The 26,750-nt window shown below is 45.1% G+C and overlaps 1 protein-coding gene across 1 annotated transcript in view; it reads right to left on the bottom strand.

Moving 5' to 3' along the window:
* LOC308077227 (cadherin-6-like) overlaps positions 1-26,750 on the bottom strand; it is an 88,787-nt gene that overhangs the window by 36,159 nt on the left and 25,878 nt on the right. The window contains exons 2-3 of the mRNA XM_080417845.1: positions 11,698-12,225; positions 2,321-2,615 (exon numbers count right to left, since the gene is read on the bottom strand). Of these exons, the coding sequence (XP_080273971.1) occupies positions 2,321-2,615; positions 11,698-11,946 (544 nt within the window). The 5' untranslated portion in view covers positions 11,947-12,225. The remainder of the gene's footprint in view (positions 1-2,320; positions 2,616-11,697; positions 12,226-26,750) is intronic.

Raw genomic sequence — 26,750 nt, 5'->3', positions numbered from 1 at the left:
CAGCAAAAGTTAAAAGCTGTATATATCCGGTGAAATTATGTGACCTCTGTTTTATTGTTTTGTTTTTAAATATTTCAATACATATTAAACATAAATATTGCAATGGCACTATTTTTCCAATATATTTCTCAGCCCTAATCAATTCTGTATATCCCTCGACAAGTTCACTAATATCAGCTCTTGTGCATTTATCGTACAAGTTTGGCAAATGATAAAATATCAGTTGAGTCTTTTAGTCTTTACAAATATCCTAATATAAAGTAGACTATGGTCTAATTGTGTCTGGGGTGAAAGTCAAATTCATCCCCCTTTAAAGGGACAGCGTCTCTGGACGCAGTTACTCATGAACACATGCGCTGCCAAGCGGTGACATCACACCTTGGTTGTTGCCATGGGCACCTGCGCTGCCTTTAGAAAAGTGTCAGCCTCTCTCTCTCTCTCTCTCTCTCTCTCTCTCTCTCTCTCTCTCTCTCTCTCTCTCTCTCTCTCCCTCTGTGTCTCTGAGTGACACCTTTGTGACATGCTTGGGCTGGAAAGCCAAAGCCCAGTGGCCCTCAGTCCCAGAGAACAACAACATCAGCAGCAGCAGTAGCCAAGCATGAGCTGCCTGTATTTGTGCAAGTATTGATTAGAATCTCTTTTTGTATTTACCGTTTATCTATGCTCCAGAGCACAGTCTGCACTCGCTGGCTAAGAATACGAGGCCAGGCGCACCATAATTAAAGTTTAATTTAGCGCAGAGTGACACGGACAAATGATAATGCAAAATCAACAAACTGTAATGTCTGAGAAATTGGCGCAGCAGAGGGGAGGGCGAGCACACTATTTATTCCCACTGATGACAGAGTTGACAATGCCAGTAATTAAATCAAACACTGTTTAAATAAGATACTCTATTTAAAAGATTATCTACTCCCACACAGCTGTAACCGTCACAGAGACGGTTTACTTTGTTTATTTCTTCCTAATGATACTCATTTAATTAGTCGAGCCATCCTCACGTTCAGTTGGCTCCATTATTATGATTGATAAACTCCCATTGATCCGGTAAGACTGGCATTTTGCAATGTCTCTATCCTGTTTTAACTATAAACCCTGTAATCCTGATCACCTGAGCAGCACACACGCACGCACACACACACACGCACGCACGCACGCACGCACGCACGCACGCACGCACGCACGCACGCACGCACGCACGCACGCACGCACGCACGCACGCACGCACGCACGCACGCACGCACGCACGCACGCACGCACGCACGCACGCACACACTAGTGTGGAATGGGGAAAAACATACAATGCAAGCCATTCTTTTTTTTCTTTTTTTCCCCACGATTTTGTAACCCTTATTTTTCACCCGGTGCCAATTTTCTAAGTGATTCTGGGCACTACACTCCCCTCACCATCCTAGGGAGGCCATGGCCGAGCTCATGCCTCCTTCAATGCATGAGAGCCAACTGACATTCTTGTCACCTGACAGGGGGGAGTTTCCCTGGTTGGACGTAGCGCGTGGAAGGAACACGTTATTCCAACCAGTTCCCTTCCCCTCCATCAGGCGCCCCGGCTGTCATGGGGGAGGCGTTATAGCAATCTGGGAACCCATCGCCAACTGAAAATGAAAAACAGCGCCCTCTGCTGTTTGTTCTATGTCTGTTGGCTCTGGGCGGACGATAACGTAACACCAGAGCACAAGGAAACCGGTGTTTGTGATGCGCCTTCAGCGCATCACTTCCGGTTGGTGCGACTATGTTTTCATTCCCACTAACAATATTTCTACACGGAACACTAACACCACTTCTCCCAGAGAACATGGATCGTTTTGGTTATAAGCCCACTTGTTTCTATGATGAAAGAGTAAGTTAAAATGTGAATATATTTCCGTGGTTTTGTCTGCTCCGCGGACGCTATTGTTAAATTAGTTTCGGTTTGTTTCGAGGGGGAAAGATCGACGGACATGTGAATCCCGCCCACTACATGTGATTGGGTAAAGCGCGGCCTACTTCCTGATCTGAATGCGCACTCGTTATGACGAACCTCCCCGACAGATTCCAACGCAGTGCAGAAGCTGTTCTTGAGAGATTAGCGTTATAGTGACAAGGATTACTACATGTTTTTGAGAGGGTATTAACTACCCTGAGAGACACGGGGAGAACATGCAAACTCCACACAGAGTGCAAGTCATTCTTATTGGAATTCTGACAAAGTTTGAATGAAAGAAAATAAATACAATTCAAACATTACGTCATAAAAGAGCATGTACATTCCCATCTAGTGTCTAGTAGACACAAAATCACAAAATCACAGGTACCAACGCACCAATGTCGGACATCTCGGGGACCGTGGCCAAGTAGGGGTCGCTGGTGAACTTGGGTTCGTTGTCGTTGATATCGTGGATCTTGATGACAAACTCAGAGTCGCCCTCCAGCACCTCGTTGGTGAAGCGGTTGACCACCTTGGCATGGAGGATGTACATGTCCTTCTCCTCGCGGTCCAGCCTCTTGGTGGCGTGGAGGTCGCCCGACTTCTCGTCTATCTTGAACAGAGACCCTGCACCCTCCCCGGAGAGCACGTACTTCACGCTGCCGTCGCCCGGGTCCGAGTCTGAATGAAGCTGGGAAGAGAAAAAACACAGAGGGGGAGAGGGTTGACATTATTTCGTTGCGAGTCTGCAAACATTTCATTTAAAGACCGTCGGTGGGTCTACCCATTCAAGTCATCTCCTGTTTACTTTGCATTCATTTTTAAACGATCTGACAAGTCCATGCTTTGGTGATTAAACGTCTGTTGACGAAATATGGTGTTATTATACAGATATGTGATATCTTAAGGAAACGGTCAATAAAAGAAGGATAATGAGCTCTTGTAGCTTCAGCTTTTGTATGTGAAGTTCACAATGCTGCAAATAAAACTCACATCCATAGCATTTCCACATGCTTTCATGACTTCCGCTTTTGAAATGTTTTGTCCATGCCACCGCACAGCACAGACACGACTCTACTTAAAGTCAGTAATGATCTTCTTTTAGCAGCTGAAAATGTTCCATTGTATTCCTCATTGATCTTTGTACTGTATTTGATACAATTGATCATGCCATCCTCTTTGACTGCCTTAAAGGGGACGGGATCCCGACGTGATCCCGTGCCTACGGGAAACATTCCGTAGGCATTTCAGGCTCTGATCTTATTTATCAGACAGTATCAGTGACTAGGTAATTCAGTTTCCTCCTCGGCACAGATGTACAGTGTCCATTAGGCCACATTGTCTGTAATTCAACATAATCTTTGTGATTTAGCTGCAAATATAAAGCCTACAGCGCAACATTTAGAAGTACAGGTAAATACTGTGGTCCGGTTCTGTTTTAACCAGCTAAGAAACATCTCTAAAATTAAGTATTTTGTAACTCCTCCTGCTGATCTAGAGCAAGTCATCCATGCATTTATCTCCTTCTGACTAGATTATTACAACTCCATATACTCCAGCCTCAAGAAAGAAAAACCTATCCCTTCTCCAATTAATTTAGAACGCAGCAGCTGCAGGCTGTTAACTAAAACTAGAACAGCAGAAAACATTACACCAATGTCTGCCTCCATTTATTGGTTACCTATTCATTTTAGAATTGATTTCAAAATGTTATTGATTACTTTTCAGACACAGCTCAGTCTTAACTTCCTACACAGTCTAACTCCTTCCTATACATCATAGACCTTTTAACCACAGCCTGAGATCCTTGGACAATGGGAAGCCCACTGTATATGAAGCCCATCCTTAAGCAATCTGAAGCCCTTAAGTATGTGAAGCCCACCGTGCCCACCTCTCCCCCATCCAGGCCACCTTCCAGTACTCGTCCCTAAGACGAGGCTCAAGCACAGGGGGAATGAGCCTTCCCAGTAGGCTCTATGCACAGCAGATATTCACTTGTTTCCTAGGCTGTGTGTTTTCCACTTACTGTCGATTTCATTGGATATCATTGGTCATCTGACCAGTTTCATTGGATTTCATTGGATCAAATCGACAGGAAGTGGAAAACACACAGCCTAGGAAACAGGTGAATATTGGAAAGAAATTGGGCCTCTTCCATACTTCCTGCACAGGTGTTACCAATGATACTAATGAAGGCTCTGTTCCATTCTGGTCAAACAGAGTCAGGGTGCTGATATTGTGCATGTTGGCTCACTGGAAACACTCTGCTACACCAGTGGGTCTCAGTGTGGTCCAGGGACCCTCATGGTTCCTTGAGGGGGTTTCAAATGGCCCCTTACGGGTGTGTAACTCAGAGTTATGGGGGTCCACTGTGCTACACTAAATGGAACAGAGCCTTAATTAGTATCATTGGTAAAACCTGTGAAGGAAGTAAGGAAGAGGCCCAATTTCTTTCCAATATGGCTGCTGTGCAATGAGCCAGTTGCAGCCCCCTAACTTCAGAATTAACTGACCCCCTCCCCCCTGACCTGGGGACCTGCTTTTACTACCTAATTACAGAATGTATTTGTGCTATTTTATTGTTCCTTTCAAAAAAAAATCCTTGATTTTGTCTTTGATGCTGTGTGAAGCGCGATAAAAAGCATACCATTATTATTATTATCAACCCTGAAAAACAGCATTATCTTTCAATATGGGGGGGCAGTGACTCTGGGGACAGAGCTTCCACTTGGGAAATGGAAGGCACTCTTATCCACAGCAACTTACAAGTGCGGCTGTCTATGTAATTACTTCCTAATTGCATAGACAGCCGTGTTCATGCCAGAAGTGATCTTTTATTATGGTTTGTGTTTGAAATATCATCTTTCAGTGGCTACTTTTCTTGAAGAATAACTTAATATCTACCCCAACACACTTTATCCTTTCATAATAAAGTGGACTGAGGAATAAAGTGGAACTCGTCGGACATTTGTGTGTGACATGTTAGCAGCCTTTGGTGAAATTAATCCATTTCAAGTGTGACAACGATTGTTTTGCTCAGACGAGCATTGACTGCATTGTTGTTAATTGACAATCGGAACAGGGGAAAATAATCTAAATAACAAAAACATGAGCACAAGTGACCAAGCTATCAGACAAACGAACAAGGAGAGAGAAGTACTACGGGGTGAGGTGGAGTGTATCTGAAGAGTGCATTTGGCTCTGCTGTTCCTCAGAGTGGGTCGGTATGGTGATTTGTAGAGGCGTAGAGGGTCACGTCAAACGTATGTTCCTGCATATATTGAAAGGCTTTTCATGGCTTTACTAATTCATACTGTTGCACGAGGGCAAATGAGCGGCTTTGCGTATTAGTGTCTAAAGTGTCAAGTGTGTCATTGTTCAACCTACTCATCTCTGTATCTCTCTCTCTCTCTCTCTCTCTCTCTCTCTCTCTCTCTCTCTCTCTCTCTCTCTCTTAACCGAAAGCTATGCTGCAAGATTGTAGAATCTTTGGATTAGCATCTGTATCACCATTTTGGTCACCTGGTTTAATACTTACAATCTCTTACAATCTTTTTTCTTGTTCAACAGAGCAAGGAGTGAATTCAAAATAATTTGAACAACTTTGCTGTAGTGTCATCCACACCTTTATTCGCTTTTGTCAATACTAGAAAAAGTTACTTTTTTCTCTGTCAACCAAGGCAGAAAGTATAGTATCTAGAGTTGTAGCATTTCTGCATTGACACCTTTAACACACTCAATGCTCTCTCACGCTTCTATATTGGTAAAATAGTAATATAAATATATTTCTTTTCTTTTGCTGTTTGGTATCTGCCCGTCCGAGCCAGGAGAGTGCTGTGCAGGATTTCTTTTTTGGAGTGTTTGCGATTCTGCTTTGCAGTGCATGCTTCCAAACAGTGACTCGGTTGGCTGAAAACAGCCCACTTCAACATTATTATCTTCCTCCCACTGCCTCAGCAGCAATGTCCCTCTCCATGACTGTCTATCTGGCTGCCTATCTCTGCTAGCACGACAACGACAATTCAGTTAATAACATCGAGCTCCCGCCATGCTGTTGATATGGGAGATAGTCAGATAGACAGCGTGACATATGCTGTGTCGACTCTCATTTTTATGGGAACAGAGTGATCTTGCCAAGGAGTCCTCTCTCTCTCGCTCTCTCTCTCTCTCTCTCTCTCTTTCTCAGGGCTCTCTATCCCTGAAGCATGCTACGGAACAGCTCGTAAGTGTGGAACACCACAATAGGGGAATTGTGACCTCTCTCCACTCTCATGTCTCCACCCGCCCGACCTTGCTGGTGGGCCCCAGCTGCAAAAAAAAAAAAAAAAAAAACTCTCTGAGAAATCAATCTGGGAGCCCTATGTGCATTCCCGCTAACCCCACCTGATCAATTTTTATTGAAAATACAATTAAACTATCACCGTGGGAGGGAGACAAGAGAGCCACATGTGCATTCGGTCCGGTCGCCACGCAGCCTTCAGCGCGTCGATAGCTCGCTAGCCTTTTCTTCTCCTGTCCTCTGTGACACAGAGTCACGCGGGTTGAGAAATTATTATTGTACGAGAAAGCACTTAGCCGTGTTCATGAATCATCCACTCAAGTTTTGTTTTCTTGCGGTTTGTATTTGAAATAACATCTCTCAGTGGCTACTTTTCATGAATAATGACTTAATATCTACCCCTACATACTTTATCCTTTCATCTTTAAGTGGACTGAGGAATAAAGTGGAACTTGTTGGACTTTTTTTTCTGTGTGTGTGACATGTTAGCAGCCTTTTTGAAATTAATACATTTCAAGTGTGACGAGCATTATTTTTGCCCAGACGAACATTGGCTGCAATTAACACATTGTGACACTCGGAGCAGGGGAAGGCAATTAGCCAGTTACCCTTGAAGGCTTTGTGTCCAGGCCTGTAGAGTCTGGCTGACTTCTACAGTACATAGCCAGATGGTAGCCTCAACCTGTGTGAGAAAAATAGCCTATCAAAATGGTTGTTGATGTGTTTACAAGAGAATATGTGGTCTTGAAGGTTAAATGTCACAGAGATTATGTCCCTCTCCTATCGGTGTCTCGCCATTGTGCCTTTTGTTTTCCATCTTGGGCTTTTTCAAGAATCTTATCTTTTAATTATGGGCATCCTTCCATAGTCCGTATGCACTTTGCCTGCCATTATCTATTTGCCCCTCATTTGAATACAACTTGACTGTCTGAATGGTTGATGGGAGGGTATTAACATTTCGTAATGAGAATGTGAAGGGGGTAAAAGTTTAATTGTAGTGGAGTAAAAGTACAATATTTGCCTCTGAGATGTAGTGGAGTAGAAGTAAAAATTGGAAATACTCCAGTAAAGTAAAAGTACCTCAACATTGTACTTAAGTACAGTACTTGAGTAAATGTACTTAGTTACTTTCCACCACTGGGGGAGGGGTGGATTGGGATACAAAAAAGCGCTGAGGCGATATCGTCGTATCTTACTGAGACATCTCCCTCTTGCCCCCGGCAATGTTTTCAGACAGCTGTTTGCCATCCATGTCACCCCGTGACCTCATCTACGCCCCCATCCGCCAGCTCAATGCCAGCGAGGAGAGGAACATAATTGAAGTTGTCCCTCCAGCCACCCTCCGTCACACCAGTGTGGGGAGAGAGGGGGCGGGGGTCTCATCCATGTGAGTCGACACGTGCGTGCCGTCATGTGTGCTCCAGGGTCACCACCCTGCCGGGGGGGTTGCCACGGCGCTGGTACAGCGTGGCTCCGCCCCCGTGACATATTGCGAACTACCTCGCCGTTCTGCCAATATGAGCAGGTGGTACCGCCGTGCGGGACAAGAAACACACACACACACACACACACACACACACACACACACACACACACACACACACACACACACACACACACACACACACACACACACACACAGCAGTAGTAGTAGCCTAGATAAACACGAGCATTTGCATGCACGAACACAAAGCCCACCCCACAGGTTCCCTGTGTGTCGCAGCCGCTGACTCATACAGAAGCTGGAAACATTCATGGTCTGTTCATTTGTTTTTGTCCCTTTCTATGATTTCCAGCCCATTACTGGGCGGTTAATTTGAGTGTGTGTGTGTGCGTATACGTACGTGTGTGTGCTTACGTGTGTGTGTGTGTGTGTGTCTGTGTGTGAGTCTTCATAATGTGCCTGTGCGTGACACCAACACTGCCTGCCTGCCTGCTTGCATTGGGGGTATGGGGGTATGGGGGTATGGGGGTATAGGGGTATAGGGGTATGGGGCGCCTCGGCGCCCCATACCCATACCACCCATACCACACCAGGCCTAGAAGAACCACTGGGGCCGATCAGTGGCTGTAAATACTTTATGAGAAATGATAGCAGCACAAACAGTCCTCACCCAGAGGCCATTAACCAGCTTTTTTTTCTCCAGTGGAGATGTGCCCTTTGGTAACGCAACAAATTATTAAATAAACCCACCCCCCACCCCCCCCACCCCATAGCAGCCAGGGCTGCTCCAAGGCCTGTATGCAGCTCGCCTGCTAATGAGCGCCAGTGTACCACCGATAGCACCTCCTCGAGGAGAGGAGAGGGAGGGAGGATTTTTTCTTTTTTTCTATTTAAATCACTGGCCAACACGCTGATATTAGGAGCCAAACAACACCCTGTGCTCCCTCGGCGCCGGCACTGCCTATCTGCCACCCACTCGCTTTCCTTCTTCTCTATATCGCTTCTGCATTAATGCTCCCTCCTCCCCTCCCCTTTGTTTCCACTGCCCTTGAAAAGTATGCAATTTCATTTGTTAGCTGCTTCCAGTTTATACGTGTGTTGCTCGGAGAAGGAAAAAAAAGAAGCACAGGGTCCCCACACATTTTTAGCAATGAATTTCCAAAACTTTTCCAAAACTTTTCCAGAATATTTAGCCCAATTTCCAGGCCTATATAACAATCATTCAGCGCAATAATGTGTCTCTTACTCCTATGTAGAATGCCCAAAGATAGGCAGTGTAGCAAAAATAAAGCATAGAATATAGAATAGTACAATTTCATTCAAAATTTCGTGCAAAATTAGGGCATAGCTCACTGGAAGATTATTTTATTTAAATAATATATGCCATCACACAGCCCGTTCGGCGAAAAACTACTTATGTTACATATTTCGTGTAATGTTATACATGTTTATGAAAATGTTTTGTATTAACAAAATCAATAGCCAAAAACAATGCATAGCCAAATATTTTTCCAGGACCCTTGATAAATTCCAGGACCTTTGATCAATTCCCAAACTTTTCCAGTACTGGATTTTTTTTTTTTCAATTTCAAAATATTTCCAGGAATTTCATGACCGTGGGGACCCTGGAAGCAACCGAGGGAATTGAGTTGATATCTAAATAATAACAAGGGACGGGTTGTTGCAATTTGACTTTGGTTTCATCATTCTACCTTGTGCTGCATGTCATGGGTGGCTCCCTTGTTTATAATAACAATAATTTCATTGTTCCACACACTCGCGTGCTCATTTGTCACTGTGTCACAATGACAACGGCTTTTCTCTTTTGTGACACTCTTTTTTCTTTCTCTCTTGTCCCTGGGTTTCAGACCCATTTCTGTATGCACCTTGAGGACACAGATGCAGATGGCTGCCCATGTGCTCCAAAAAGCTATTCATTCCCCATCAGGGAATGCTCCATTCATCACTTGCACTTTCTCGCAAAATTAACAAACCGTAATTGCAATCAGATAAGATCTACACGATCTGGCAATCCTCTGTGACAACTGACTAGCGGAGAGAGCTGGCATGCACGTGGAGGAGAAAAGGATCTGTGTGTGTGTGTGTGTGTGTGTGTGTGTGTGTGTGGGGGGGGGGGGGGGGGTGGGTTCACTGGCAGAGCGATCGCTCACGGAGTCATGATTAAGTACGGTGGTCGACGGTTGCTGCTTTAATGGTGTCTTCTGGAGAAAGGGCTCTTAGGGCTTCACCTCCCGGCTCAAAAGGGGGTTCACTCTCAGCATACCGCCCTGATAATCCATTCTTCTCCCTATTAGTCCTTGTACGAGTTTAAGAAGGACGCGCTGCAACATCAGTCACCGATCCCACCGAAGACGAAGTGGTTTGATTATGTCTGCTGCTGATCTTTGTCCTTTTTTTTTTAGCTCTTTCCGTTTTTCTTTCGCCCACTTTTCCCCCGCTACATTTTCTACCTCCGACCACACGCCCTATAGCGAGCGGTTGTAATCCTTTTATGGCCAGGAGGAGGGAGGGCTGGAGCGCAGGAACAGGGTGGGGGGTGGAGAGGCTGAAAGTCAAGCCTCGCTCGGGGAGGACGTACGCATACGCATGTTGCGGGGAGGGGGGAATCTCATTTGGTTGGATGATTCTATCCTACCACGGACACACACCGCAGGAATGCAAAGCAACCGGCCCACCCCCACCCTCGCCCCCCGCAACACAGAACTGCCTTTCTTCCCCTTCCTCTTCAGCCGTCCTGACCTTGCCAGGATGCCTTCACTGTCTCCTCAATTACAGTAGCAGAGCATGGAGAGGAGACACATGAGTTGACTTCCATCCCGCTGCAAAGCACATTGTTTTTGGCCCTCTTTGCCTCGCTGGCTACTCTCCCTGCCAGCGTTATCTGGGTCGACATTGTGTTTTTCATTTTGTCGAACAAAATAATACCCCCGCAGATGGTTTGTTTGTTGTGTTTTATCACAGGGCTCCGCAGGCCTCTTTAGGGTGCCTTGATGTAAGTGGAATGGACGTGGTCCAAATAGCTACACAGCTGGCGGTTAGTGGAAAGTACACTGGACTGTAACTCTACAGCCTACAGACGGGTTAGGGTAGACTGTTTAATGGAGGAAGTCCAATGTTAACATTGGCCTAGCTAGTGGCATTATACCGGTTAGCCTGAATTGGTGACAATTAGAGGAGAGAGGTTAGGGCGGTTCAAGTAAGAATTCTCACAAGATGGACGTTACCTCATAATATCTAAACATATTTAAGGACGGCACTTTTTGTTTGCAGAACTTTAAGCACAACTTTAAGTTTCTTTATTCCCATATCTTTATATTTTTAATCAGAGTTTAACTCGACAAGTTTTGGTTATGCATTGTGTCATTGAAGTATGCAAATGAGGCAGTATCTGAAGGATTATCATTTATTTTCATCTACTTCCTCTTGATTGATTTTTTGGGAAAAAATAAATATTTTGTTTGTAGAATAATACATCCCTCATAAATATGTATTGAAAAGACAGTAGTTAATGAAACAGTTTTTTTTTTAAAGTTGCATACAATAGCAACTTTTAAAATGTTTGCATAAAAAAAACAAGGAGAAAAAATTATCTTGTGTAAAATAGCTGTTCCTTTCATTGCGGAGGGAGAAAAATACTAAACAAAGAATAATGTTCTAGGTAGGAAACGACGCTGAATAGAACTCTAGGTACAGAGAAATATTGAAGTAGACAAGTAGAGGAAAAGAGAAAGTGTGCGTGCCTGCAAAAGTGTTCGTGCAAAGTTGTGTGTGGAGAGAGAGAGAGGGAGAGATTCAGAGAGAGAGAGAGAGAGAGAGAGAGAGAGAGAGAGAGAGAGAGAGAGAGAGAGAGAGAGAGAGAATAAGGAATCAGAAAGAGTGGGAGGAGCAACAGCAACAAAGAGCAAGGGCAAGAAAGAGATAAACAGACAAAAGATTGAATAATCCCCCTGAACAGGCCGAGGAAGAGAGAGAGAGAGAGAGAGAGAGAGAGAGAGAGAGAGAGAGAGAGAGAGAGAGAGAGACTCGTACCTTTCCGATATACTGCATTTGCGACCCAGTGAACTCCTCCAGCAGGTAGAACTGATTCCACATCCAGCCTCGCTTGGATCGCTTGAGCGGCACGCCGTCAGCGTCCTGACCCGTCAGCCCCACCGAGGGCCCCCGCTCCCCCCCTATAGTCCTTCGCGGGGCCCTCAGCCCCTCACCCGAGGAGCTGAGTTGGGTCCACATCCACAGCGCCAGCAACAGGCACGTCGTCCCTTTAGCTGTAGTGGCCATACGGACCACGTAGCCTCTCTTGTTTTGTCCTCCTCTGTGGTGGATTGCGTTTTTGGTCAGATCCAATACTTTGGTCAAGAGTCCACTACTGGTGGTGGTGCTGGTACTTTGGTCAGAGTATCAGGTCTGAGTCCACTACTGGTGGTGGTGCTCGTACTTTGGTCAGAGTATCAGGTCAGAGTCCACTACTGGTGGGGGTGCTGGTACTTTGGTTAGGGTATCAGGTCAGTCTTCATGCTTCATTCATCGTTTGTCTCCCATTAGCCGAGCCAACAGCACCTGAAACAAACACACACACACACACACACACACACACACACACACACACACACACACACACACACACACACACACACACACACACACACACACACACACACACACACATTTTAACAATTTATTCATGTCCACATAAAGGAGAGCATGCATGGACACAAATAGCATAGGTACAGTTAAGGTTACATTCACTAAATCATGGCATATGTCTTCATGATACAATAAGCATTTCGCTCACTGCTCTATAAGTACCAGCGTCTCCGCCATATGTGGCGGCTACCAATTACGGCAGGGGCACGCACGCACGCACACGCACACACACACACACACACACACACACACATACACACACACACACACACACACACACACACACACACACACACACACACACACACACACACACACACAGGCAAGACATGGTCACTAATTGGGAAAGAGATGGAGCAATTTGTTACTGTACATGTGCTTGTTTCATCGTCATGTCTCCCCGCTAGCATCCGTGTGTGATGCAACACACTGACACGCACACATACTGTACTGCATGCACACACACATACATATTGATGATATCTCTTGCTTGTTTGTCTGTGTGCAGCAGCACACACACACACACACGTGCACTGTGTGTGCGTGCCCATAGCATAAGCTACGTGTCGGGGACTGTTATCCGGTCATGGTTATGAATGGAGCCGTGCAACGCGTGATTGACAGCGCGCCCGATAAATATAACAGATTAGAGGTTTGCCACCCTCCACTATAGCAGATTGTACAGCATGCGGCGCACAGCTTCGCTATCTGCATTAACCCATTAAGACCGGGAACGCATCTGTGTCATTCTTAGATTTGAGCTAAAAAAGCATTATTTCACACTTTGGCTATTCAAAAATAGCAGATATACAAGCTCATAGATATACCGAGTGCCGCGCTATGAGCTTGTAGATCTGCTATTTTTGAAAAATCAAGAAAATGTGTGCAAATTGATATATTTATATTATTTTCAAGCTAACATTTTTAACTCAAATTTTTGCTTCAGGGGTCCCTGGAACAAAATAGTTTGAGATGGGGGTTGGCGGCCAAATACATATAATTTTGGGGGTCCTTGACATGAAAAAGATTGAGCACCGCTGATATAGAAACATACGTTTTTCGGAATACTGTTGGGATTTAGAAGACATTTGTAGAATCGGCTTCAGGTCTTAATGGGTTAATGGCATCACAGAATCAACATCTAATGCGAGCAGAGGGCCCTATACGCACACGGCAGCCCATAGTATCTCGTTAAATGATCTGCCTACGCACACCGAGTTATCAGAGCCACTAGGGGCCCACCTGTTGTGGAGAGACTCTGGACAAATGTTAAGACTAGTTATTTTTATATATTTAGTACCTTAAGATTAATGTAAAGATATTGTGTTTGCAATCCACACAAAGACGACATAACCCACACTTGAAGCAAAGAAATCTCTCTCTCTTTCTCTGTTTGTCTCCTCGCCCTGGCATTTCAGCTCTATCTTTTTCTTTTCTCCCTTCAGCACATGTCTCTCTCTCTCTCTCTCTCTCTCTCTCTGTCTCTCTGTCTCGCTGACGAAGGGCCAATGTTGACACAATTGGATAACGTGGCAAAACTTTTCTGGGGGGGGATTCAAGAAAAGAAAATAAAAGAAGGGGAAAAAAGGCCAGCAATCTCCTTTTTCCCATTCTCTCCTGTTCTTATTATATTCCTTTTTCCCCCGTCTGGGCCAATATCCAGGCCGCCGACGCTGGCCAGGAGTCTGGTAGGTAGGGTTATCAAACGAGGAGCCCCACTAGGGAGAGCACACACACACACACACACACACACACACACACACACACACACACACACACACACACACACACACACACACACACACACACACACACACACACACACACACACACACACACACACACACATGCACACGCACACATATATCCCACCATGCCTGCTATTGCTCTCAGACAGAGGAGCAGAGAAGGTTCCTCATTGTGCATAAACAAGTCTGGTTAACTTCCCAACCCTCCCAGGGACATGGGGGGAGGGGGGGGGGGCTGACCTGCATTGACGGGGGAGGCAGACGGACTGAGCAGAACAGAGGAGTGGGACACAGAAGTAGAGCAACGGAGAGACGAGGGGGGGGGGGGGGGACCTAGTGGATACGCGTTAAGATGAGAGTTGGGAAGGTAGGGATGGAAAGAGGACGAGGAATCGGAGGAAGGGGTGGGGTGTGTATGTGGAGATGAACAGGGACAGGGCAAGCCCCCAGAACCCAGTGGTTGCATTGAAGCGCATTGGACATGCTGGCCATTCATAGGTACTGCAGCTGGGGTCACTGTACATGAACGAGCGAAAACGGTTTCGACCAATGGGCTCGACTCACGAGCTTGCGCATGAGCTTGCGCACAGGGCTGCGCACCTGCACCTCTGTGACACGTTTAAGCCCCAAATAGGCCTCGCCCATCACATTTCCAACCCGGAAGAAGGGGTGAATTCGCTTCATGCGCTGGGTGAGCAATTCAATGCAAGTGGATGGGAGGGGTTATGGGAGGGGTTATCCGGTGCCCTCTCTATTATTTTTAACTCTATGGGACAGAGACATGCAACCTGCAACGACGGGGCGGAGAGAAACGGAGGGGGGAGACGAAAAGAAAGGTTGAGGGAGTCGGGGGAGAAGAAAGGGAGAGAGAGAGAGAAAGGGAACAGAAGAAGGAGAGGTAGAAATGTCCTGTCAGAGCATCGTCAGCAGTCACTGCTTCATGCGAGTCTGGCCCCATCCATTACCGTTAGCCGTCTAGAGGTGTGGCTCCCCCCCCCCCCCCCCCGCTTTCCCCTTATGAGGCAAATTGCAAATGGGGGTGAGGTAAAGCCGCCGTAGGTGTTAGGTCCCCTATTTTCTCCCTTCTCCTGTGCCTTGCAGTTTATGGTGCACCCCCCTCCCCCCAATGCCCGCTAAAAAGCCACCTAGCTTACTTACTTCTTTGCCTGCCTTGCAAAGGTGCAGAGCTGATATGCATTATCACTGGGGCTTTCCTTGCCCTGAAATCCGGTCACTTTGCATGTGTCCTCTGCCTGGGCTCTAGAGGCAAAAAAAGAAAGAAGAAAGAAACAGAAAAGGACTTGTGGGTCAACGGTGTTCACTACCGATAGAGACAGAGGAAAAGTGAGATGGACTTGTCAGCCTTGCTTTAATAAGGCCCATGGAGAAATTGTCTTGCCAAACCATGTTGCTTCACTGGACTTTTCCCTAATGTTAAACGCAGCTCACTCATGGTGAGGGAAATCAGTCCAATCCAAATTCTTGTTTTTTTCTCTTTCACTTTCATTTTTGGCTGGCCTGCAGAAGCCAGCCCGATAAGCGTGAATGTCTCTGAGTCACTGGGTGACTCAGAGACATTGGTCAGATGGTTGACCAATGTGCCATTGGTCAGATGGTTGACCAGATGGTTGGTTGGCCACATACTGTATCACTTCACAAACATGGCTCCAATGTAGCCTGACAGCGCGTCGCGGGTTCGAGTCCCGATCCCGGCGGCCTTTGCTGCGTGTCGCTCCCCATCTCTCTCTTCCCGTTTCCTGGTACCTACTGTACCATCAATAAAGGCATCGAAAGCCCCAAAAAATAAGAAATAAAAACAAATAGGCTACAAGATTTTTGTAATAATTGGCAGGTGCAAAGACAGCGAGGACTTGAGGCATCCCTGAGTGAGTGGCCCAACTGAGCAGCAGATGGCCTCACGTTTGAGTTGCAAACCGATATCGTTATTTATAATCTATTTTCAAAACATATTGATACGAAACATATTTTCGTATCAATTTTCAAAACATATTTTTTCAGTGTTTTTTCAAGTTTCACCAGTTTGTATCCATTGTTTCAAATGAAAATCATTCTAGCTCCAGCGTTTCATACATGGTCCAGCCATGAACTAGGTTTTGACCTATTCTCGCTTTTCCCTGCTCTCCCCACAGCAGCTCCCACTGCACTTCCAACTTTCTGAATTTCCTTAATTGACACTTGCCATGGCCACAAGGGACTCAAGTCCTATTCATTTGATATAGGGGCCTTGACGGTGGTTGAAAATACCAGCTGGTCCCTTGAGGGGGGTCGTAGGTTTCAACCACCTCCCTTAACCAACTCTTCGTTTCCAATAGATTTCTTCCTAATGTCATTGTAGAAAACGAATGCGGTAGCGCTCACTGCGTGGACAGGGCCCTTGGGCTTCTCCCTCTTCGGATGAGGCTTGCTTGCCCCATTGACTCATTTGACAAGACCACTGCTGGCGGAGTAACTCCACTGTGCCTGAAGCTATATGCATTTATTTAAGTCCTTTGCTATGTCAAATGTGACGGAGTATTCTGAATGGCATAGTGCCGCGAGTCAACCCTTTAGCCAGGAGGAAAAAACATGCTGGCCTAGCTCGGTGCAGTTTGCATTTGTGTGTGTGTGTGTGTGTGTGTGTGTGTGTGTGTGTGTGTGTGTGTGTGTGTGTGTGTGTGTGTGTGTGTGTGTGTGTGTGTGTGTGTGTGTGTGTGTGAGTGTGTGTGATTTTTTTGTGAGAGCATTTAGCAATACAACAAAGAGGTGGAACTAAGTTGTTTGTGTGTGGAGCATCATTGTCATAATGAATGTATAAATAGAACGTGACACCTTAATAATATTCTCCCAGTTAAGAGAGAGTGTTTTAAATGAGCACAACACTGTTTCTATACTCATTCTCCATAGACACACGTTCTCTCTAACTCTGTCTCTGGACCCTAAGTGTTGCTGGGCGCAGCGCAACCGTCATTGTTATTTTCCAACCGATGCAGGTGTCATTTTTACACCCAGCGCCCACGTTGTATAAATATCAAATGATCTTGCGCCTATTTAGCGCCCATGGGCGTCTTGGTCTTAAAATATATCTGTCTGCTGCAATCACAGCGCACTGCTATCTTAAGCACAGTAAGAGCAACGTTTTTGGGCTCCTGACGGACGGAGTGCACAGCCATCCATCACGCTTTAATAAGTGGTTTAAAAACAACCTAATTCAGAGAGAACATCATTATTAAGTTACTATTATGAATAGAAAATGAATTGAAATTAACGTTCGATACAGTGAATTGAAATCACAAGCGGCATCGCCCTGATAACATGCATACAATTGGTGTGGGCACACTCTAGACACATTTTGCGCCCTTAGACCATGAACCTAGGTCGTCTAAATAGGGTTCTCTGTCTATCTCTTTTCACGTTTGAAACAAAACAAAAACAAAAACATTCTTGATAAAAAAAAAAGCTTTAAATTGCCTGTCACAGATTGTCTGGAGCAGTAAGATTGTAGTTTGTGTGTGTGTGTGTGTGTGTGTGTGTGTGTGTGTGTGTGTGTGTGTGTGTGTGTGTGTGTGTGTGTGTGTGTGTTCGTGCGTGCGTGCGTGCGTGCGTGGGTGCGTGGGTGCGTGGGTGCGTGGGTGCGTGCGTGCGTGCGTGGGTGCGTGCGTGCGTGCGTGCGTGCGTGCGTGCGTGCGTGCGTGCGTGCGTGCGTGCGTGCGCGTACACATGCTGAGGCAAGCAAGATTAATGTGTCTTCTGGCAATATCTAATACCTTATGATTACACGCTCAAAGAATTGCCAGGGATAACATTTTGAGTCAGAACAATTAGCTCTTAATATATCTATCGATGCTATAATCAAACATGAGGACTGCAAGCATAGAGATGGGGGAACGTGCAGAGTCACACAAATGTGTTTGTCAATACATATTGGATCTCACAAGCTAATGGCCTCTTTCAGCACGTGCATGCTGCACACAACAGGCATGGACATGGCATCAAACCTTTCAGGCCGCCCGCAACCCCCCAAAATAATCTGAACTGGGGACCCCCCACCCTGACAAGCACTTGGAATTGTAGGAATTACATTTTGTTTGACTCGGTTCCACAGTGTACAATATTGTGAAAATAGCCGATCTACAAGGTGTTGTGAGCTTGTAGATCTGCTATTTTCACAATTCGTTCCTTCTTGACAATTAGGCCAATGTTTGACCATTTCTTCATATTATAGTTTGTTGATTACTTTTGATGCAGTTTTTTCTTTCATTTTAGAGGTAATTAAAAGTCCTTAAATTGTCACTTTAGAAATGTGCAGAAAGATAGATTGTTTACTGTTGAGTGAGAAAACAATGTTGCACATGAAGCAAATATTCTGGGGACGTCCCCAAAATCATTTGGGGACACGACCCACAGTTTGAGAACCACTGCTCTAGCTACCCCCCCCCCCTCTCCTTTTTCCCTAACGAGGGATATGAGCGACGCGACAAAACACCGTATTGCGCCCGGCGAGCCAGACAGTTCCACAGCAACCCAAGGAAGGAGCCCCGGGGGGGCAATTAAAAGTGAGAGTGGAGAATGTTAGCTGGGGGCGAGCGGAGGGGAGAAGAACATAAGATGGTAGGAGGAGGAGGAGGAGGAGGAGTAGCTACAGGTACAGAATCCACAGAGGAGACCCTTAAATGCTGCTAATGTGCCAAGGTGTCAGCACCCTGGTTGTTCCTCAGCTCTCTCTCTCTTGCTCGCCGCCTTCGGCCTCCCCGACCCCTTCGCCCAGCCAGTGTCCATTTCGTAGACTCAAACTATGACGAAAAATGTTCGTCGACTATACCTTTTTTCACTGACAAAAACTAGATAAAGACTAAGCTATGATGACTGAAACTAAGGCTAAATATATTGACAATTTCATCAACAAATAAAAACTAGACTAAAATGTTAGGGAGGGACTAGTGGAGAGATCCAGTAGAACTAAATGACAAGTCATTTCAGGTTTGGTTGCGCTCGTGTGTTGCGCTCTGAAAATTGCAGATCTGCAAGCTCACAGCGCGTAGATCGGCTATTTTCAGAGCGCAACCAAGTGTCAAATCTGCCATCAAGGCCTGCCAAAATACCTTTTGCCTAAAATCTTATGATATTTAATCGACTAAAACTAAACTAAAACTAAAACTTTTCAGTTGACTAAAATATGACTAAAACTAAATGAAAGTTTATTCAAAATGAACACTGCGCCCAGCCTCGCCTGTCTCCCTGAGAACCGCAAGACTCGCTATCCATGCTATGCCCACTCGCGGGCTAAATTTGAAACCAAATCCCCTCGTGTGAATTGGAAATAGTGCAGCCGACCCAAATACCGAGGTGGACTGTTCCTGCTTTGTTACTCTCATTTTAATGTTCGTTTGGCGATGCTGGTCCACATTCATATTGTGAGATGCTAGATGGGAGTCTGGGTTTTGTGAACTTGTACCCTCGCCAGCCTTGTTACCAACGTAAAAACTAAAACGTGTCTGTCCTCCTAACATTGCAGCAGAACAGATAGAGACACGACCCAGTTAAAATAAATAAATAACTCAAGAGTCAAGATACATGTCAAATACACATTGATCTTTGGAAAAAAAGAAAAAGAACTCTGTCTAGACAGACACACAAACGAGCACAGCTCGTGCAAATTAAGGCAAGGAAATTGGTCATTGGAAGGAGGGTATTAGGTGTTACAACAGACAAACACAAGTAAAAGCACTTAAATGCAGGGCTCAAAATGGAATGGAACACAAAACTGATCAAAATGTTCCCTAAATGACAACAATAATTTGTAATTTGCCGTCTTTAATTCACAAGGGACCGTGAAAGAAAGTGTCAGTTTATTGTCACAATGTGATTGCTGACACAAACGCTAAACTCATATTGTGCCCATGGGGTGATATAGGTCCCTATTTTGCACAAATTGGTGCAAAATGAAGCACAGTTGTAATTGCTAGTTTACGACAACTGACAGTTGTCATTTTCATGCCAAGCACCCACACTGTACAGTATAATTGCCATGTACTTGCTAGTAGGTTGTGCTAATTACCATGTACTTGCGCTCATCTGCATGGTCATCTGCAAGGTCTATGATCTGGCGCATTGGTGGTGCATTATTATAAGTACCTTAGGCCAGTGGTTGTCAACCAGTGGTCCGGGGACCACCAGTGGTCCTTGGGGGGGTACCAGGGGGTCCCCAGCAAAATTAGTTAACATAGCATCACAATCATTTTAACCACTTAGCTTTGGCTATTCAAAAATAGCAGATATACAAGCTCATAGCGCAGCACCGAGTGCCGCGTTATGAGCTTGTACTGTAGATCTGCTATTTTAAAAAAATCTTGAAAATGTGTGCATATCTTTGAATATTTATATTTTTTTAAAGCGAACATTTGTAACTCAAATCTTTGCTTCTAGGGGTCCCTGGCACAACGTTTTCAGATGGGGGTCCACAGCCAAATGTATATCAATTTAGGGGTCCTTGGCATGAAAAAGGTTGAAAACCACTGCCTTAGGCAATTGAGCCTTTGGCTTTGTGCCGAGCTTTGAACCCAGATAACGCACTGTTTACCAAAAATTGGAGCTGGACACCCCCCCAACGCATGTTACACCGTGCTCCATCATAGCTCACCCAAATAGGGCCCGCAGTGCTCAAGACATCCTTCAAGGTTGGACACGCTTATTAGACAGTACACCCCGCACCCCCACCCACCGAGTATGACATAAGAGCAAATTGGACCCTGTGTGATTATCATCAATGCCCTTTCCCGGTTTAATATTGTTAGAAACCGGCCAGAGCCTTTTTACTCCTGACTCACACGTGGCTTTCCTGCTGCCTGTGTCAATGAACAAAAGATACTGTATATCTTGAGAGAGAGATCAGGCTACCCTACCCTCGAAACACATTAATCCTGGCTTCCCTATTTTGGGTAAACACAATTTAGTGTTTCAAAAAAAGAAATGTAATCACGGAAAAAAAGCACATCTACAAGCTCAAAATGTGTCGCAATCTGACACATCATAATATAGATCTGCAAATTTCACTATTGGACTCATGACCAATATACAGGGCTTAAGTGGTTAATGTATGTAATAGTATATGTTGTAAATGTGTGCCTGGAAGGGTGAGGGAATGAAACCCTTTATTTAGCCACATGAGCAAGGCAGTTTAATCAATGCTCTGATCATACATACTGTATGTGAAAGGGGTGTGAGAGACCACGTGGCCCTTTACTGAAGTAGGTTAATCCAAACAAATGATCTTATACCACCCCCCCCCCCCCCCCGTCAGAGGAAAGGGGTGTTCCTGCTGGCATTCATCGCTGGTGCACCACTGCACTTCCCTCACTGTCCAAATGCATGCCAAATAACCCATATAAATCTCACAATCTGGGCCAAGTCAATGAGAGCCCCCCCCCCCCCCCCCCCTCCACAGCCACACACCCCATTTTCCTTGTTTCGGGTTATTTCCACCGCACCATCATTCAGCGAGGCTCCCATCACTCAGGCCTCCTCTCTCACTGCCTCTCTCTCCCTCTCTCTCCCTCTCTCTCTCTCTCTCTCTCTCTCTCTCTCTCTCTCTCTCTCTCTCTCTCTCTCTCTCTCCCTCTCTGTCTCGCATGCCGCTCTCAGAAAAGACCTCTCGTCGTGGCCCACTTTATAAACCCACAGAGGACCCTCCTAAGTAACCACCCTTTCTTTGTACCTGTAGTGCACTTGATTCCATGTCTGCAGTCTAAATTGGCTGTCGTCAGTCCAGCTTTCCATGTGTAGTGTTCTTTGCTTGAAATAAATGCCCCTTCTCTCCCTCAGTTCCCCCATCATTGTCACGTTGACATAAACAGAACGAGCGGCATGCTGGGTAGTTATTGTTGAGTGCATGAGACAATATAATTAGCTATACTAAACAATTATAATTACAATGTGCATAATTTCTTCGCCAATGCCATTTCGGTTGCACTGCCAAAATGCCCCTTTCAACAATGTGATTGTGCTTTCTTTCTTTCTTTCTTTCTTTCTTTCTTTCTTTCTTTCTTTCTTTCTTTCTTTCTTTCACTGTCATACAGGAAATGTGGCTTCTTAAAGAGCAGTTTCTGATATTGAGTCTCAGAATTAATGGGAACAGAAAGTCATAATTATCTTCCATTTCCCTGCCTCCTGTCCTGAACCAATAGGCAGGGTATGAAACTAGTAAAGACATCGTCCTCCCGTTTTATTATCTCTGGCAGAGATAAACACAATAATGGCAAATTGGCTGATGAAGGTCAGACCCATGCGCTGTGAATGGAAAATCAGCCAATTGGCTTGTGTTCCCACGTTTGTCTCTCCTGCTGTGCCCCAAATCATGACCACTACACAAGCTGCCGGGCCTGATGGGAAAACAACATCTTATACGTATGTATTCTGGTCAGCCACGCACACAGGACAACACTAAACACAAAATGTCACATAACAATAAATAATACGCCGAGCTAAAGCAAAGGCATTACCCATAAAATATGGCCCTAATAAAAGGCTTTGATCTGAGAAAATGTGTCCCACCCTCTCTGCCCATCGACTGAGAATAATGGCTTTTCCTAGAAGCCCACCATAAAAATAACACAGCGACAGTTAGGAGCACCTGTTTTTACATTATTAATAGCAAGACCCTCTTTCTCTCTCTCTCTCTCTCTCTCTCTCTCTCTCTCTCTCTCTCTCTCTCTCTCTCTCTCTCTCTCTCTCTCTCTCTCACGCACGGATGCAAGCACGCCCCCTAAGCCGTGCGCTGTTACTTTGGCTTTTCGCCGTTCCTAAATTGGAGTAAGTTCTTTCATAATGCATCTCACTAAAAGCATGGATGCATCCAAGTGTTACGGAAGCTATTTGTCATAGGCGGGCAGGGGCGTTTGCAGGCCTGAAATGAAACACAAACAATGAAATGAAAAGCATAAATCCTAGACCATTCAAAAACTAGGTCAGACATATTGCAGCATCTGGATTCACATTAATTTTGATATGAGTAAACATTCATCATGTAACAATTTTTGAGAAAGGAAATCAGACTTTCTGGACATTTGGAAGGTAAAACTCTACGTGTAAGATAACATTTAAGATAGTCATTTAGCTCAGTGGTTCTCTAAGTGGGGTCCGGGGACCCTCAGGGGTCCTTGAGGGAGTTCCAGGGGGTCCCCAGTCTGATTGATAGTCAGGAACGATTTGTACACTCTCAGAGTTAGATTAACATAGATTTTTACAGTGTATATTGGGGTCCCAGAGATACAAATGCCCGTAGGCCAAATGCATATAAAATGGGTTCCTTGAAATTAAAATGGTTCGGAATGAATCACTGCTATAGCCTTAAAAATTGTCTCTTTTGGGGGTCCCTGGCATATATTTTCAAATGGGGGTCCGTGGCTGATATGTATGAATTTGGGGGTCCTTGGCACGGAAAAGTTTGAGAACCGCTGATTTAGCTGATGCTCTTATCCAAAGTGAGTGTCCAACACTATGGGTTTGGGATCTTACTCAAGGACACTTAGTATTCACTAGCATATCCTGCTACTACCATATATAGTCATTAAAATAATGCTCTTTCTTTCTTTCTTTTTTCCGACAGCATGATAATGAATGTAGCTCATCCAATTTCCTCTATTCACCTCTCGGTCCAATCACGTTCAATTGGGTGATTATGGAAAAACCTAAATGAAAATTATAGATTCAGTCCTTTGACAAGAAAGCCTCACACATGAGCCTATACTGAGCTTTTCAAATGAATTGCATTACAGCACAGAATCCACCAATGTACAGTAAGCTCATACAATAAGTTTCTTTTCTATTCAACTCTATGTCCAATTCCAACTCTATGTTAAATGGAATGCTAGTGCTGGACCACACAATGCAATGGAATTTCTATTCACGCATTGTTGTTAAATTCTGTCAATAAATGACCCTGACTACTTAATGTTTATTTTCTTCAGACAGATAACCCCCTCCCTACAGAGATGTGTCAGGGAGTTCCACAAGCGAGTTTGCGTGGTGCAAACTTAATTTAAACTGAATCTAACTACTGATAAACTTGACGCGATGCCCCCATTGAGTTATAAGGATTCACCTTGAAACAGACGAGATAAATAAGATAAATACCACGATGCAGTCAGACTGGTGCCACAATAGCCTTAAAACATTTAAACAGTTAACTCTAAATGTACATTTCAAGACATCATCTCTTGTTATTTTGCGTGGCATCCTGATCCAATGCAGTGTGGTTTGAATGGAGCCTCGTTTAGACTCTGCGCATGACGGTGCTCTTTGCTCTTCTTCGCTAAAAGAAGCAGCTACAAGCTAACGCCTCGCATCGAATGTTGCCATATATGCTTCGTTGTACCACGGTGTAGTGTGGCTAACAGAGCCGATCTACAATCTCACAAACCGTTGTGGTCTTGTAGAACGGCTATGTACAGTATGTACCCCCAACAACACCTTCGTGCGACGAAGTATAAACCGCCCCATAGAAAATATACAAGATTTCATAAAACATCACATATTGATCTAGCACATAAGAAGCAGCTTCATTCCTTTCATTGAGTGTATTACACCTTTCTTTCATCATGTCAGGCCTATTACAGAATATAATGTCACAGAAAAGGAAAAACAAATCTGTTGCCCACTTTATACAAAATGATTCAGAAATACTACATTCATATTACATTTTTGTTTAATGAATATTATTTTTCACCATTCAGATTTGATAATTAGACAAGAGAGATTTAACCATCCCCTGATTGAATTTAAAACGGTTTCCCATGTTTTCTTTTAGAGCATGATGAGTTAATATGTAGGCTATAACCACACTGTGTCAACCTCCTCTGAGAAAGTGGTAAACACCCTGCCTGGGAGGTATTTCATAGAGCTAAAAAATACATGTATTTGCCCTAGGTGTCCTATCTAAAGTAACAGTTTTTCATGTTCCCCGCTTGCCTAACCCTAACCCTAACCCATAGAGGGAACATAGGGATGACCCCCATGGCTGTAATGTTAACAATAGGGTCAGAAAAACCTAGCTACAGTACATGCGCATGCACTTGTTTGACCCAGCCGGACATTGTGTAGACTAGCCAATTGGGCATTGGGGCAGTGGAGACCCGGGGTGGAGCACTGATAAAGAGAGGTGAAGGAGGAGCAGGGCAGGTTTGGTCGAACGGCGACGTCAGCACAATGCAAAAGTTGTACCAAAACATCCAGGGTAGAGAGGAGTGAGAGCAGAGCCAGAAAAGGAAGTAAGGAATTATTTGGATGCACGCGGAGCAGGAGACACGAGTATCCTTATCGAGCGGCGAACACCTTGCACCTCCCCCTCCACCCCACTCTCCGATATACTGTATACATGCGCGCACGCACGCACACGCGCGCTCAAACAAATAAACACAGAAGTTAGTTTCTATTTCCCATTTCACAGCTGGGCTATTGCCTGATAGGATAGGGTGCGTGGCTGCTGGGGGGGAGAGCTCATTTCTACGCTCTCACCCCGAGATTCACAATCAACCTGGCGAGCGGTCAAAAGACAGAAAGGGAGCTAGCGTGTTATCTATATACCACCTTGTGGCCAGTGCATACCCCCATACACACACCCCCCCCCCCCCCCCAGACCCCCAGCTAATCCTGCACCCCACGCCATTCCTGTCTCTATACCCCTGACGGAACGTGCCGTAACCACGACCGTAGCACAATTTATTGTAGATAAACAATCAATACTGCATTAACACACCGATTTGGAGGGGTGGGATGGCATGGGAGTACTACTGGTGATGAGGTGACGGAGGGGAGGGGGGTTAATAACGAGGCAATGTCATGGACGGCCTCGCCGAGATGACCAATCTTGTCTCAATGAGCCGGCAGAGGCACAGATAAAATGTGTCTAAAAAATGTAGGCCACTTTCTCTCATTATTTGCAGACATAGTTTCTTTATGTCTGAGGTCACCAGATATGTTCTCTTTCCTCCCTCTGCCCAGAATGAAAGCCCCTGTGTCTAAAAAAAAAAGAGAAAAGCATATTTATAGCAAAGGTGACCACGGATATGGGAGAGCAGGGACCCGTGCGATCGATTCGGAGCGAGGAATGGAAATTTTAATGTCACCCCAAAGCCAAGCCTTTTAAACTCTGCCACTTCCCTGCCTCCCCGTCCCAGGAAGCAGTAGCTCATCTGCTGCCACTCCTCTCCACCGTTCACAGCCCCAGCATGTCCACCACACGTGGAGACATCCCCATGACCACCCCCCTCCCCCCCAAGATCAGAATAAGCAGAGTCAGCATGAACTCTAGTCAATAAACAACAAGGTAAATATAGACACATACTGTAAGTAGAATGCAGAAAGGACAATGTATAGTGCCTCCAAAAAGACTAGTATACAAGATAAATAATGAGCCTACTGTATAGTTGCATCAGTCTAAAGTTTAGACTGATGCAACTATACTGTAGGTTCATTATCTATCTTGTATACTAGTCTTAACAACACTATCTAAATAACATTATTTATTTTCTTTTGTTTTACTTATATTTTTTATCCCAAGATTTTGCAACCTCATCTTTTTCACCCAGTGCCAATTGTCTAAGTAATCCTGGGCGCTACACTCCCTCTGCCAGCCTCGGGAGAGCCCAGAGCCGAGCTCATGCCTCCTTCAATGCATGAGAGCTAACAAGCCTTCTT

Source organism: Gymnoscopelus braueri, assembly GCF_963280865.1.
Source record: "Gymnoscopelus braueri genome assembly, chromosome: 21".
Lineage (NCBI taxonomy): Eukaryota > Metazoa > Chordata > Actinopteri > Myctophiformes > Myctophidae > Gymnoscopelus > Gymnoscopelus braueri.
Note: the sequence above shows the minus strand (reverse complement) of the source record. Positions and strands in the feature narration are given on the sequence as shown.